This window comes from Neovison vison, chromosome 6, assembly GCF_020171115.1.
Source record: "Neovison vison isolate M4711 chromosome 6, ASM_NN_V1, whole genome shotgun sequence".
Lineage (NCBI taxonomy): Eukaryota > Metazoa > Chordata > Mammalia > Carnivora > Mustelidae > Neogale > Neogale vison.
The window spans coordinates 177,841,515-177,855,810 of record NC_058096.1 but is presented as its reverse complement, the minus strand read 5'-3'; the positions used below and the strand labels follow the sequence as shown (position 1 = coordinate 177,855,810).

The 14,296-nt window shown below is 43.5% G+C and overlaps 1 protein-coding gene across 6 annotated transcripts in view; it reads left to right on the top strand.

Annotated features, from left to right (window-relative positions):
• Positions 1 to 14,296, top strand: part of ITPR1 (inositol 1,4,5-trisphosphate receptor type 1) — a 328,468-nt gene that overhangs the window by 20,961 nt on the left and 293,211 nt on the right. For all 6 annotated transcript variants that reach the window (XM_044253119.1, XM_044253118.1, XM_044253116.1 and 3 more), the window contains exons 3-4: positions 1,696 to 1,803; positions 5,962 to 6,032. In XM_044253119.1, coding sequence (XP_044109054.1) covers positions 1,712 to 1,803; positions 5,962 to 6,032 — 163 coding nt within the window. In that variant the 5' untranslated portion in view covers positions 1,696 to 1,711. The remainder of the gene's footprint in view (positions 1 to 1,695; positions 1,804 to 5,961; positions 6,033 to 14,296) is intronic.

Genomic DNA, 14,296 nt, shown 5'->3' with positions numbered 1-14,296 from the left:
TCCCTCTGTGCATGATTTGTGTGTCTATAGATGCTCACTGTTTTGTTTGAGAATGTGTTCTCCTGTGCTGTCTTTCTCTAGGTAGAAGTTCAGGTTCAGTGAAATGAACTTTGTCTTGCCAGGTCTGGGTTGTTTGGAGGAATTGGTTTTTTCCTTGTAGATTCTCACAAGCAGTGAACTGAGGCTCATTTTCAGTTCCTTTTCAGCACCTGGTAAGTAGGAGACATGCTTCCCTAGCTTTCCTGATGATCATTGCTGCACAATTTTAATGGAAAGCAGACTTGGTGCCCAGAAAGCAATTTCAGGAGAGAACACTTTTTCATGCCGTTAGAACTCTTGTGGCTTTGGAGGTGAATGATTTCTAGGCAGAACTTGAGCAAAGGCATTGGAAAAGATGTTTAAGGGGCTCTGGGTTTGGAGGAGAGATCCTGGGAAGACCTTGTTTATCCTCTGCATCTACATCAGATGCTCAATGAAGCCATGGGAGTTACCTGGGGTCCATACCCGTGCACTATCTTCCTCCATAAGTGAGCTTGGTGGTTTTTTTATTTTTATTTTTATTTTTATTTTTATGTGTGTATATCTGTCTGTCTGTTTTTGAGAGGAGGAGTGGCTGAGGGGGAGAGAGAATCTTAAGCAGGCTTCAGGCCCAATGCAGAGCCTGATGCAGGGCTCAGTCTTGGACCCTGAGATCACGACCTGAGCCAAAATCAAGTTGGAGGTTTAACTGACTGAGCCACCCAAGCGCCCCTAAGCTTGTTTTTTAAAGGTCAAATTAGTTTAACTATTTAAAAATTAGTTTTTAACTATTTAAATGGACTCCCACTTCTCAATGTCAATGGCCTTCAGGAAAGCTATTCCTAAGAGTCATGTCAGTATTTTTGTTGATACTTGTGGGGTGTGTGTGTGTGTGTGTGTGTGTATGTAATGATTTCTGGGCTGTGGAGAGATTTCCTGGAACTTACGAGCCCTTTCTAGGACTGCCCCAAACTAGCCACTGGTATTCCTGAGGGGGTTCTCACTTGGCCTAAGCCGCATTATTCTTCCTGCACTGACATGGTTTGGACCAGGTGCTAAGATCCTTTCTCCCCCTGCAAGTGCTTGGGTGAAGGAGAAGAAGGAAAGAAATTGAAACAACATTTGGATGAAGTGGGTACAGTTGTTGAATTTTTAAAAGGCCACTAGAGCTTTGCGGTATTTGTTACTAGGTTTCCTTTTATTAATTTTGTTGCTTTGGTACCTCAGCAGAGGCACTGCCAGACCCAAGTTTCATACCAGGTGTTTCCTTCTGCCTTCACATTGCCTGAGGCAGATTGAGTGTGTTAATGTTTTATAAGTCAGACTTTCCAACTCCTTAATCACTGCAAAGTTGTTGGCTGACTTCCCTGCAGTCTTTAGATTCGCTATTCATTATCGAGGGTCCTCACTTTGCAGAATTGGATTTGGGTGTGGTTGTGTTAGAAACCGGCATTATTGTGGTTGGAATATCCTGAAATAAATGATATATGGAAAAAAATGTTGTTGCATATGTCCTTGCTTGGCTCGTTTGAGTGCCTGCCTGTCACACACTCATTTAAATTTGACTTTTAAGTAGGGCGCTTTGGAAAATTGAGCGAAGCCAACTCTCAGTGACTTTTTCCCCCACTCCGAGCATTTCTTTCCCTCTAATAATGTTGCATATTTTACTTTGTCTAGGCTTTTCGAGAAAGACATGTCTGACAAGATGTCTAGTTTCCTACATATTGGAGACATTTGTTCTCTGTACGCGGAAGGATCGACAAATGGATTTATTAGCACCTTGGGGTAAGAGCTCCTGATTTCTTGTGTGGCAGGATTTCTTTAAGACCTCTTGGGGCGCCTGGGTGGCTCAGTGGGTTAAGGCCTCTGCCTTCGGCTCAAGTTGTGATCCCAGGGTTCTGGGATCGAGCCCTGCATCGGGCTCTCTGCTCAGCAGGGAACCTGCTTCCTCCTCTCTCTCTGCCTACTTGTGATCTCTCTGTCAAAAAAATAAATAAAATCTTAAAAAAAAAACAAAACTCTTAATGCCGGCTTAAAAATGGATTTTTCTAAGATAAGAATGTTACCATTTGATGAGGCTTTTCCAGGGGCAGTTGGAATCGTGATACCAAATCTCATGTTAGCCAAGTTTACCTCTGACACAAAAATACTGTTTTCTTGGAAGTCCTGGAAGAGTAAAATCTCATTAACTAGGACCCTTATAATTCAGAATTTATTATAATTTCCTATTCCTTATATAAGGGGGGGAGAGTACAAAGTCTATGGGATAAAATTTTAGCATTATTTTTTACAGACCTCAAAGAAGTGCTTTTTGACTTTCATAAAAGCTCTTATTTTCATATGCTGCCTTGTTTGTCATTTAAGGAAAGACCAGAACTTCTCAGATGCTTCTCTCTCTTCTTTGAAGCAGAACCTTGCCGATTTTAAAATGCAACGTGCATTTGAAAGTTACATATTACACAAAGTTCTGTAAATCAGATTTTTGTTCTTTTGTGCTGTCATCAATTTTTACCCAACTTTTAAGAGAGTAAGTACATTCCACAACGTCTTTATTTATCTTCTCCCTTCTCCTTCTCTCATTGTCCAGAAGAGGAAAGGAGAAGTGAAATAGTCCCAAACACAGAAAAAAGCAGAATGGAGAATCAAGATGGTTAACTCCAGAAGGCGTACGAATGGTCTAGATTGTCTTTGTGTAGAAAGGAGGAGTTAGGCCCCGAGGTGGAATTCTTGGATTGGCAGGAGCTGATCTCAAATTGGGGAGACGAAAGCCAACAGCTTCCCTAAGAACCTAATTCTTAGAGCAGCCAGAGACTTTCTTTTAATCAAAGCTATTATTTAAAGCATGCTTGGTCTCTGGTATTTGTGCAGAATGAGTATTCTTGGGCTCTCATTCAGGTCACTCCAGGAGCAAATTATTTCACATATAGAAGTGTAGCTTAATTAAACTTCATTGCATAAAAATTTTGTTTTCAAAAGTCATCTGATAAAAAGCAGTCATCCCTGACTCTGATCCCTAAATCCAGTGACTGTTTCTCAGTCATTATCTTTTTTTTTTTTAAACCTGTCTACACTAAAGACCCACTCTTCATAATTTATCTTACATGAGTTTTGGCAAAGAGGCCCTTTGCTGTCCGTGCCTCTCTGATTGTCCCTTTTTTCTTGGATGATTCCTTCCTTTTCCTTTACCTCCTGTTGGAATCCTCCATCCTCTTGCTTTTCAGCAGGTAAAGCGCTGGTAATAAATAGCAGAGGTCGCCACTTCTGTGAGTCCTGTGGATGTGTACAACACTGTGTTAAGGACTGTCCACACATAATGCCTTGAATTCCCAAACACATCTGCATAGCGAGTACCATCATTTTTGCTCTTCATGAAGGCAAAGCCTCTGAGCTTCAGAGAGGTGAGGTCACCTGCCCCAGATTCCACAGCTGTGGGTACTCCAGACTCCAGGACCAGTGCTCCTAACAGCTGCCCTTGGCAAGGTCGACTTTCCATTCCCCACCTTTTCTGACCATCCATCTCTGGCAGAATTGGCTCACCAGCCTCCTCAGTGCCCACAGCTCTTACCTGGCTGCCTTGTGAAGCCTCAACCCCACTTTATGCCTCATCTTTTCTCTGGGGCCCTGATTTCTTGGCATAGTGCCATTGCCCCTGTAGTGCTTACGGCACTGAGCCCACTTGTGGCAGCCCCTGAAATCTTTCATGCTGCCTTGCTTTTTGTCCTCTTCTTCCATAGCATCCATTCTTAGAATCCCTATCAGGTGCAAAATCTTTGCTTTATAAGAGTTTTCCTCAAGTATTATAACAAATTATTATTGTTATTTTTTTAAACAAATTATTGATAAGGTCCCCACCCCTGCCCCCACTTTCTCCTTAATGTGCAGATGGTCAGTTTTGAATTATGGGCTCTAATACTTACCTCCGAGGAATATTCCCTTGGTTCAAAATGGACTTGGAAACTGAAGTTTAGCTTCTTTTTCCTTTTAATATTTTTGACATTTCTAGAGCACCCATTGTGAATGACAGCGAGTGACCACCCTGTTTTTGTGGAACTTGGCATCTAGCTTCCTAGCCACATTCTGTTTATATAGATGGCGGTTACCTCCCCAGTGACTCTATTGACTCCTTGAGCTTCAGAGCTTGAGCTGGACCTTGGAGAGCCCGTGTGCATGCAGATGTGATTCAGAGGCGTGCTTCTGAATCACCTGAGAAACATGTTAAAAATCAAAGCTCTCAGATCCCATCCTGGAACACAGCTTTGAGAGGCCTGGGGATGAGGGGGACCTGGTATCAGGAAGTCTGAGGAACATCACCTTACTTGAGACTCCTTGAGACCAACTCTATAATTTTACAGATACAGGAACTGAGACCAGGAGGGATGAAATGACGTAATCATCGTCAAGCTACTCGGAGGCGGCAACAGGCCATCTACAGTCCTTTGTCTTTTGGGCCAGGCTGGGGCCCTTTCTCTTACCCCTCGACCTTGAGAACTTGCTAAGTGCTTAACCCAGCACTGTATTGGATTCTAAGGCACTCCCCCACTTAACATATTATGATAGCTCTGGTGGCATTACTATATTTACATTCACAAGGGCTTCAAGTGGGAGTTTTCTGTATGCACATTCTGTTCTTGACTTTTTGCTTAAAAACTCAAGCCATTGACCACATTCTTCCTCTTCTTGAGGGAGAGAGATCTTGTGTCTTATACCCAAAGGCAGCAAGGTGGTGGTGGGTTACTCTGGCCACTTTGATTGACACCAAACACAAACATATAACTGAGCACCTCGCCTGGGCAGGAAAATGTACCAGCAGTGGGCATCTTTTGGGCCACAAAGCAGGCAGCTCTGTGCCCCTTGGAAGCTCTTAGCTTACTGCACCATTTGTGCCTCTCCAATGAGGTGAGGGAGACAGGAGGAGAGGCAGGGAATGCGGGCTCAGAGGGAGCGCCTTCATGGAGAAGATGGGGGCTCTGAATCAGTCTGGAAAGACAGGCCAGACTTTTAGGAGGTGAAACAGAATTTTGGAGGAAGGGGTGATAAGAGTAAAGGCAAACTATTTAATGGTGCCTTGCCTTTGGAATAAAGAGCAACATAGACTAATGGAAGAACCCCTGGAAAACTAAAGTGTATGAGCTGGCAGCAAGTTCTGTGGTCACTTGGCAAATGACCAATACCAGTTTTAGGAACTTGGATAAGTCATTTAAACTTCTTAGTCTCAATTTCCTCATCTGTTCAAAAAAATACATTATTTTAAATCTGTTCTAAAAGAATTGTACACGTCACTTTGGTCAGTCTGAACTTCTAAATACTGGGTCTGAATATAAATTGGGACTGGTCATTTATTTATAACTTTTTGCACTTTATCTACCTCCATGTCGATTTCCAGTAGTTCCATATGACTCTCTCTGCCAGCGGCTTCTCAGATGGCCTCAGGAACTATTAGTTCCCAGCTGTATTTTGTTCTTCTTTCTCTTATAGCCCCTAGGTTATACTCTTTTTTAGTTTGCTTTTGTGGCTCTTGAACTAGCCTTGAGCTCCCTCGGGGCAGGGCCTGGTTCATATTCATCCTCACGTTACAGGGACGGCACTCTGCCGGGCACGAATGGACCCTTCAGCTACCATAAGCTGAATGCCCTCACCCCTTGCTACGCCTCCCGACTTCAGCATTTTTGCATGTTTTGCTCAAATCCATCATGGATGTGGTTAAGGGAAAAGAGCCACAGAAAACAGTAGGTTAATGTGCGCATTGCAGGAGCAGAACCTGGGCTTTTGGATTAGGTGTAGCTCCCTGTATGGGAAGCCTCTAGTGTAAACCGCCTCCTGGCAGGGGAACGTGGCCATCCAAGTTTTGTATAGGAACAGCACTGGATATTCAATTTTTGCATCGTGCTTAGGTTTTGTTTTCTTAGACTTGGCTTGATAGAGCATTTTTCCTTGTCTTCACAGTCTGGTTGACGATCGTTGTGTTGTCCAGCCAGAAGCTGGGGACCTTAACAATCCACCCAAGAAATTCAGAGGTAAGTTGATGTCCTTCTTGGAGTGGGTACCTCCCTCATTTGGAAATTCATCAAGTGTATTGCTGTGTATGTGTGTGTGTATGCGCGTGCACACACGCTCACACACGTGTGTATTTGATAAGCAATTGTAGGCTTATTTACTTAACATTTTTTTACAGTATGATTTCAAGTCCAAGCTTTGTGACCTTTTGAAAATATGTAAATAAACTCAGCATCAAGATTGGAATGGGCTTTCATTAGAGCCTTCATTTGGATATTACATACGTGTTGGTCAGTGCAAATTTAGCCTAAACCCTTACATTTGTGCACCTCTGTCCCTAAACAAACAGGATTTATGGATCTCATCACAAGGAACGTGTTACTGCAGCCAATCTCACTGTGCCTTTGGGGGCTCTGGTATTCTTAGATGCTTCCACCTGGAAGGAGAAGATGTCTGTTATTACACTTAGTTTTTGTTAAAAGACCTAGGCAGGACACCCTTCCTACCGGTGGCTTCCCACTACTGGTTTTCTTTTTAGGCCTCTTATATTTGGTATCTTCCTCTGAAGGTAGCTTAGTTTATTCCAGAAGGTGCTTGAAATATAATTGGGATGTTAAGAGGATAAATATTTTGTTTTTCTTCTTAGCTTGTGTGGTTTGTAGTTCTCAACTCCAGCTGCATAATAGAATTATCTGAGGGAGATTAAAAATTAAACAGATACTCAGGGCCCCACTTCAGACCAATCAAATTAGTGTCTCGAGGTTGGGACCTGGGCACTGGCATTTTTTTTTTAAGCTTCCCAAGTGATTTTTTTTTTTTTAATATTGAGTTGGGGTTGAGAACCCATTGAGTTAGGATTTGACTCATGACCTCAGTCCCAGAAGACTCATACCTTGCCATTTTTCGGTTACATGATTTGAGTGATAAGTTCTTACTGTTAATTGATGTAAAAACCATTTGACTTTTTCGATAAAAGCTAAAGGAATTAGAATAAAATAGAAGGCAGACATTCAGATGGAGAGAAGCCACTTAGAAGATTTTTGGTGTTGGACTGCATCCAGTTGGCATGAGACTATCAAGAGAATATTTTCACCTGGGAGGTGGTGAGGGGGACTGTCGAAAAAGAGAATTATTGCCATAAGCCCTGTGTGACAGGATCCTGAGCAGCTGTGGCCCCTGAAGCCTTTTCTTTCCAATCCTTCCTTCATGGCTTTTTCCAAAACAGAATCCCAAATGCAGCAGAAATAAAAGATTTGATCTAATAACTTTAATCCAGGCAGTGACTTACAGAATTAATTCTCTCTGCTGAATAATAAAATATGCCTCAGTTTATCTTCTAACAGGGCCAAGATCAGTAGACTCTGTGCCAGGTGCTGTGCTAAGCGTTCTGCATACATTTTAGCGCATGGGTTTCTATGTCCATCTTGGGAGGGGATTGAGGTCCTCAAAGTCTGCGGTTAAGTGTCTTGCCTGAGGTCACACAGCTGGTGATGGATGGAGTAGGAGCTGTAGGTCTCAACTTTGGCTAAAATCACCTGAGGGACTTGGAAAAATACTGATGTTGAAGTTCCATCCTTGAGGATGGTCATTTAATTTAGATTTGATGGTTTCCTTTTTTCTTATTCTTATTCTAAAAGCTTCCCAGGTGATTTGCCTGTATAGCCAAGATCAAGCACCCCTGCTAATAGAGCCTGGCCTGTCAGCTCCTGGCTTTATTACTTAGGGGTGAGCTGGGTGGGGTGTGGGTTTTGCAACTGGGGCCAAGTGGAAGGTACTCATTGCTTGGGTCCAGTGTGAGCACTTACCCCATCCTGCGCATAGGCCCGCTAGTTGAGAAAGGAACCTGGGAAAGGTGTTCATGCCCTGAACAAAGTGAACTAGTGGCTGTTTGAATATGCATTTAGAATGTTGAAATAAATGGGACCATAGCCAGGGCAAGTCAGAAGACGTACATGTTTTCCTGGTACTAGGGTCAAAGTGTCTGGTGCTTCTATAGATATCTGGTGGCCGATTGAAGGGACTGTTTTCAGATAAAAGTGACAGTCTGATAGAGGCTGATTGGAAAGAACCAAACTTTGTTTATGGTCCGGCCTGGTTCTACAGGTGGTCACATGACTGTGTCCTGATCTATGTTGACTGCTTGTCCTCATAAATAAAGGTTTCTAGGTTGTGAGGTGCTTTGCACTTGTGGAACAATCTGGTTCCAAACAAACTCTGCTGCAGGCTTTGCAAATGTAGGTCAGGACTGCCTGGGTTCCTTGTGCTGCGCCTGAGGCTCTCGGCTGGCAGGTGAGGGGCCCAGGCAGAGGGCCACAAAGATCTCTCCCTTGGAATCGGGGCAGCAAGGATTTAAACACTTTCTTAAGCAGCCCTTCAGTTCTAGTGTAGCATTCCTTGAAAAAAATTTTTTTTTATTTTTCTAACGTGAAGAAACTGATTTCTCTTTTGGAAGAGATTATTGCCTTTCCAAATATAAGTGATTTTGAAGTTGAAGTAATTTTGATGTTTAGAAATTGTGCATAGGGCAGTTGGACAATTTGGAGGCATTTCTAGTCCATTTCCTTGCCGTGCCATTACACCGTGGAGTTTAACAAACACATATGGAAAAGTGAGATGCTGGCAAGCGGCCGGCTAGGATGATGGAGTCTTTATCTGAGCAATCAGCAGAGCTACATTTAGTCATTTGGGTTTGTTGTTGCTTCCATTGTTTCCTTGCCAACTTATTTCCTATATTGAGAACCATCATAACCTGATCTTAAGTAAATGGAAACCAAAGGCCTATTTATGTAATGCTCCCTGTGGCTTCTGACTTGGTGTTTTTCATTTTGTGAGCTCCTCTTGAAACCTGCCACTCTCGTGGTTAATAGCATAGGCCCTGGGACTGGGCTTTCTGGGTGCAAATCCAAGTTCTTAGCTGTGTGACCCTGGATAAATTGCTTAACCTCTGTGAAGCTTGGTTTTCTCATCTGTAAAATGGGAAATGATGTTAGTCGCTACCTCATAAGGTTCCTGGGAAGATGAAATGTGTGTTTCAAATTCAGTACTGAGGGAGCCTGGCCTTTGGTTCAGGACTCAGTAAGCCTTAGTCCTGTCTTTTCATTGCCAGTACTTAGCACAGAGGCTCGTACTCATAAAGGGTGGCAGAAGGGAATCCTGTACAGGAATCCTTTAGTGATATGAGAGTATTGTTTTTCATTTTTGTGTTTAATGCTTTTGTGGGTAGGTGTGTGCATAGAGACCCAAAGGCCTAGATTTGAGTCCTGGCGTTCCCATGTACAGGCTAAGTGGCTTTGATAGATTAATTTTTCTGAGCTTGCTTCCTCACCCATAAAATGGGGGGGAAATAATTCCTTCCTTGTAAATATTTTATTTGTAAAGGTAATAGAATCGAAGATAATATGACTAAAGAGCCAAATAGAGTACGTAGTTGGTACAAAAGACCTGGTCAGTGACTGGTAGTTGTTATTTTCCCCAGTAGCTGCAAAAGAGTAAAAATCTTGAACATACTTGCTTCTTTCTGATGGGCAAAAGTCCATTGCCAAGTGAATTGGGTTTTTTTTGGTGATTCCCTTGAATGTATCTTCTGCCCCGGACTTCATCCATAGGAAGTAGAGATTGGGTGAACGTCTGGTTCACTTAAGCCAAGTCTCCTTCATTGTCCTCATGAATTTTGGACAGTGGCCCCTGTGCTCTAGGTGACGATAAGAGCAGCGATGTAGTCTAGCTCAGTCGCTTTAGTCCTTTAGCTAATGTGGTACCATTTGGAAGCATCAGTGTCCATGGCAGGTAAGACACAATCTCTCTTCTCCCTGATTTGTGCTGGCTTTGCTCATAATCTTGAAAGAAGGAGGAAGACAGACAGATTGAAACCGGCAATAGAAACTTTGTGGTTACGGAATTCCTTCTTTAGAGGATGTTTTCCTCTTCCATCCCCACCCGTCCCTTCCCCCTACTAAATATAACAGCATCTTCTATAAAGAAAAGAAGGAAATTAACTACCAGTCTTGTTTTGATCCCAGAAACTTTGCTGTTTTAAATGCTACTTCTAGGAGTGTTGGAGGAGAAACAAGGCCTGGGGCTTTTGGGAATTAAGATCGGCATTAGTGTTGAACATGCCATTTGTTGTGTAGTCTGCTTTTTCAGACTGGGGCAAAGGTCAAGTTCTTACCCTCAAAACTTCATCTTCTCCATTCCGTTCAAGAGGCCAATCTTGGCCCCAGGTTTTCTGTTTGGTTGTTTTTTTTTGTTTTTTGTTGTTTTTTTTTTTAATCTTAGATGCTACCATATCAATGTGAGTGAAGAGTGAGAAGTTTTTAACTTTGCAGGAACCCCTTAGTTTCAGAAGAAAAGTTGTTTGCAAGGAAACTCAGCTTAACAAAGGGAGAAGTTTGGGCAGGGAAAGGTGAGGACAAAGGAGGCATTCTGAAATCATTCCATGGTTTATATGAATTGGGGCAATGGTCAGAGATCAGGCTGAGAGTGTGGATATTCTAGGTATTTTCCTTGTCCTGTGTTTCTTTCTTCCCCCAGTCAGGTTGCTTTCAAGGAAAATAACCCACTCAGCTAAAGTGTCATGAAAATGGGTGTTAAGCTCAGGGGACATTGAAGCCCTACTATGTCCCAGCTGTTGGCTTTGCTGAGGAGAGGGGACAAGATGAGTTACACAGTCCCCCTTGCTTTCAGGAGTCCTGGGGTTTTATGGAGAAACAGAGCCACATTATAGATAATAGGAGCCAACATGAATAGATCTTTTGCTTTGTGCTGAGCACTTCCCACGGATTATCTCTTGTAATCCATGTAACTACCCATGAGGTGAGCTAAGGATATATGATGCAGTTGAGGAAAAGGGTGCTCTTAGAAATCGAGCGACTTCCCCATAGTCTGTTGACTATCACTTACAAGGATTATCATTCATCCCACAAACATTATCAGACACCTCCTGTGTGCCAGCTGTTTAGAGTCCCAGGAGAAAAGGCACATTCTCAGGTCAGTGCCAATGCACAGTTGACATCTTTGAGGAAGTTGTCTAGAGTAAGTTGTTGTTCACGCTGCAGCTGTTTATATGCGAGCAGAGGCAAAGCACATGAAATGTCTTTCTACAAAATGTAAAAAATTGCCCCTCTGGTCTGTCATTTGCTGGGGCGCAGTACATGATGATACTTCTCATGTGCGTTCATTCTCTCATTCAGCTTGGCGGCACCTCCTCAGCCCAGGGTGCCTGGTGCCTTTTGGCTGATGTGGGTTGAGCATCTGGCCCAGTGTCTTATGACCTGTGAGTGTTAGAGGGAGGCCAGAACCCTCTTCCAAAGGCCGGGGAGCAGTGCTCTTACTCCTCTGTGCCCTCTGGCCCCTTTTCCATTCAGCACAAGGGTCTCTTCAGGCTGGGACCCCTGTCACCTCCAGTCTCTAAATGAAAGTGAGCCAAGTTAACTGCTTTTCTTCTGCTGTCTGCTGAAGCTCTTAACTTGGATTTAGGACCATGTAAATGCGAAAGAAAGCCAAACGGGAAGGCAAAAGCCCTGGATCTTTTCAACTTAACGCGTTTTTAACTACCCCCAAGATAGTCTGTGGGCTATGCAGCGTGTTACCTACAACTTGAGTCCTCTTTGTACTGGGTGTGAAGGTCTGGACCAGTATAACCATGTCTCTGGGTATCTCCAAGTTGACTGACAACTCCTGATTGCTCAGCAAGTGTCTTGCTTAGAACAATGCCAGCCCGGAGTCACAGTTTCAGGGTGATACTGGGAAGAAGCAGCATATGTTGCTTGGCTACGACGAATTTGGACCTAAAGCTCTTGTGCCCTTGTCACTTTGACTGCGATTTTCCTCCGTCCCAGAGTGCTTGCACTATGTCGGCCCACCTATTAGGGGTCTTGTGGACTTACTTAGGTATCTTGGTTGCGAAAAAGAGGTTTCACATCCCAGGCAAGCTCTTGCACACCCCAGCAGCTTCTAAAGGGGTCTTAAATAAGAGTGGGATTTTTCATGGTTGGGGGGATAAGAAGTATTTGAGTACCTACAGCCTCCTTACCTGATCATTGGCTTGCTTGTGTTGAGGTTGAAAGTAGGCAGTGGTTCTTAGCCCATGTGGGAGAACTGCTAAGGCTGGAGTGAGGAGCAACACCTGACCTGAGAGCCAATGTCCAGCCCAGTGTCAGCTGCCAGCTGCTACGATACCTTAGGGTATCGTAGGTTTCCCTACCTGTTACGTGAAATGTAGGCAAAGTAACTTCCTAGATCCCTTCCAGCTTGAAGCTTTGTGACCGGTGCCAGAAACAGGCCAGTTAACATTTCACAAGAGAGCATTAATGTTCAGGAGTCTCGTGCTGTCCAGATGTAGGTTTTTTTTTTTTTTTTTTAAGATTTTATTTATATATTTGACAGAGATCTCAAGTAGGTGGAGAGGCAGGCAGAGAGAGAGGAAGGGAAACAGGCTCCCTGCTGAGCAGGGAGCCCGATGCGGGGCTCGATCCCAGGGTCCTGGGATCTTGACCTGAGCCGAAGGCAGAGGCTTTAGCCCACTGAGCCACCCAGGCGCCCCCGGATGTAGGTTTTTATTTCTTCGGCATTGCAGATCTTCTTGGTCAAGATAAGACAAACGTATGGAAACAGCTAGGCCTTTCTCTGAGGCCAGATGGGGACATAGCCAGGTCTTGGGTGGCAAAAGTCTCTGGCCTAAGGTGACCATAACAAACTCAATGGTATAGCTTTCTTTCAAATCACCCTCCTTTGCTGCACATGGTCTTAATTGTTGCTAGGCAACAGTCTTTAATTTTTTTTTCCTTTTGGCAAAGCATTGAAGGGATGAACCTATATCTTAGTTTTAAATACCCACATGCAAAGGGGAGGGCCTAACTTAAAATTTGTTTGTTCTTTTGATTCCAATCCGTGACAGGCCTCTCACAGTGGGGGTAAAGGACTTAGTTTCTGCCTGTCTTGTTAAATAAGGCAGAAAAATATGTCTGTTTTAGGTGCTTGTTAAGGATACACTTTGAAGCACATTAAAGGTTTTATGTGTGGTTGTGCGTGCGTGCGTGCGTGCGGCTGCTTTGGAGAAAGTCTCTTTTAACTTTGTGTTCACAAAATCAATTCAAATTTAATAAAAAGATTAGTAGGTTTTTTTATAATCATCATTTCAGACTTACCAGCTTATCTCAATCTTGCACCAACAGACTCCATTTAAAGGGAACAACACTGTAATTTAAATCCATTCCCCAGGCAACATAGAATGCTCACCGTGGGTCGCACATTCACTGGGTTCATGCCTGCTGCTTGATTACTCTGGGGTCCCACACATTGCCGCATGTGGCCCTCACTGGATTTCTGCCTACTTGCTTGAAGCTTTGAGATGCATCTCTGAAAGCTCCAGGCATCCTACACTTGGGCGCAAGAGAGCTTCTGCTTCCTTTGATGCCCTGGATAGCTTCCTTTGTGAAGATCAGAGCCACCCAGGGAAATTAGGCCCCAGACCCCTGTCCTGTATTCATCTTACCCATGATAATTCATTTGCTAATGGGGAACAGGTTTCAACTTCAGTGCCTGAAATACTTCCAGGGCAATGGGTACCTGGACCTTGTCGTCTCATTGTGTCTCAGTATTGCTCTCGGGGCTTCCTCCTTTGGGATGGTGACCGAGTGTCATGGGGTCATACTGTCAAACTGTTCTATGGTTCTTCTGAAAGGAGAACACAGTGGCTGATTGAAGATTTTTTTTCTTTAGGCAGAGGCTTTTAGAATCCCGTCTTCAGAACATTGATGAAGATATGTGGTGAATCACTTGAGCTTAAGATAAATTTCTGTCTTTTTTTTCTCTTTTTTGGATGGATATGGAAATTAGATTTAATCTCTTGGGGTCCAGGAACAATTCTTTGTCAAAATTGAGTTTGGAGACGCCTGGGTGGCTCAGTCACAAAGCGTTTGCCCTCGGCTCAGGTCATGATCACAGAGTCCTGGGATCGAGCCCTGCATCAGGCTCCCTGCTCAGCAGGAAGCCTGCTTCTCTCTCTTCCACTTCCCCTGCTTGTGTTCCCTCTCTCGCTGTCTCCCTCTGTCAAATAAATAAATTAAAACTTAAAAAAAAATTGGGATTGGGACACAGACTGAGTTTCCACACACACTGTCTTTTAAACTGGGCAGGTCTGTTTGGGCCATAGATTTAAAAAGTATTATTTATTATTATTATTATTTAAAAAAAGATTTTATTTATTTATTTGACAGAGATCACAAGTAGGCAGAGAGGCAGGCAGAGAGAGGACCTGGGATCATGACCTGAGCCGAAGACAGAG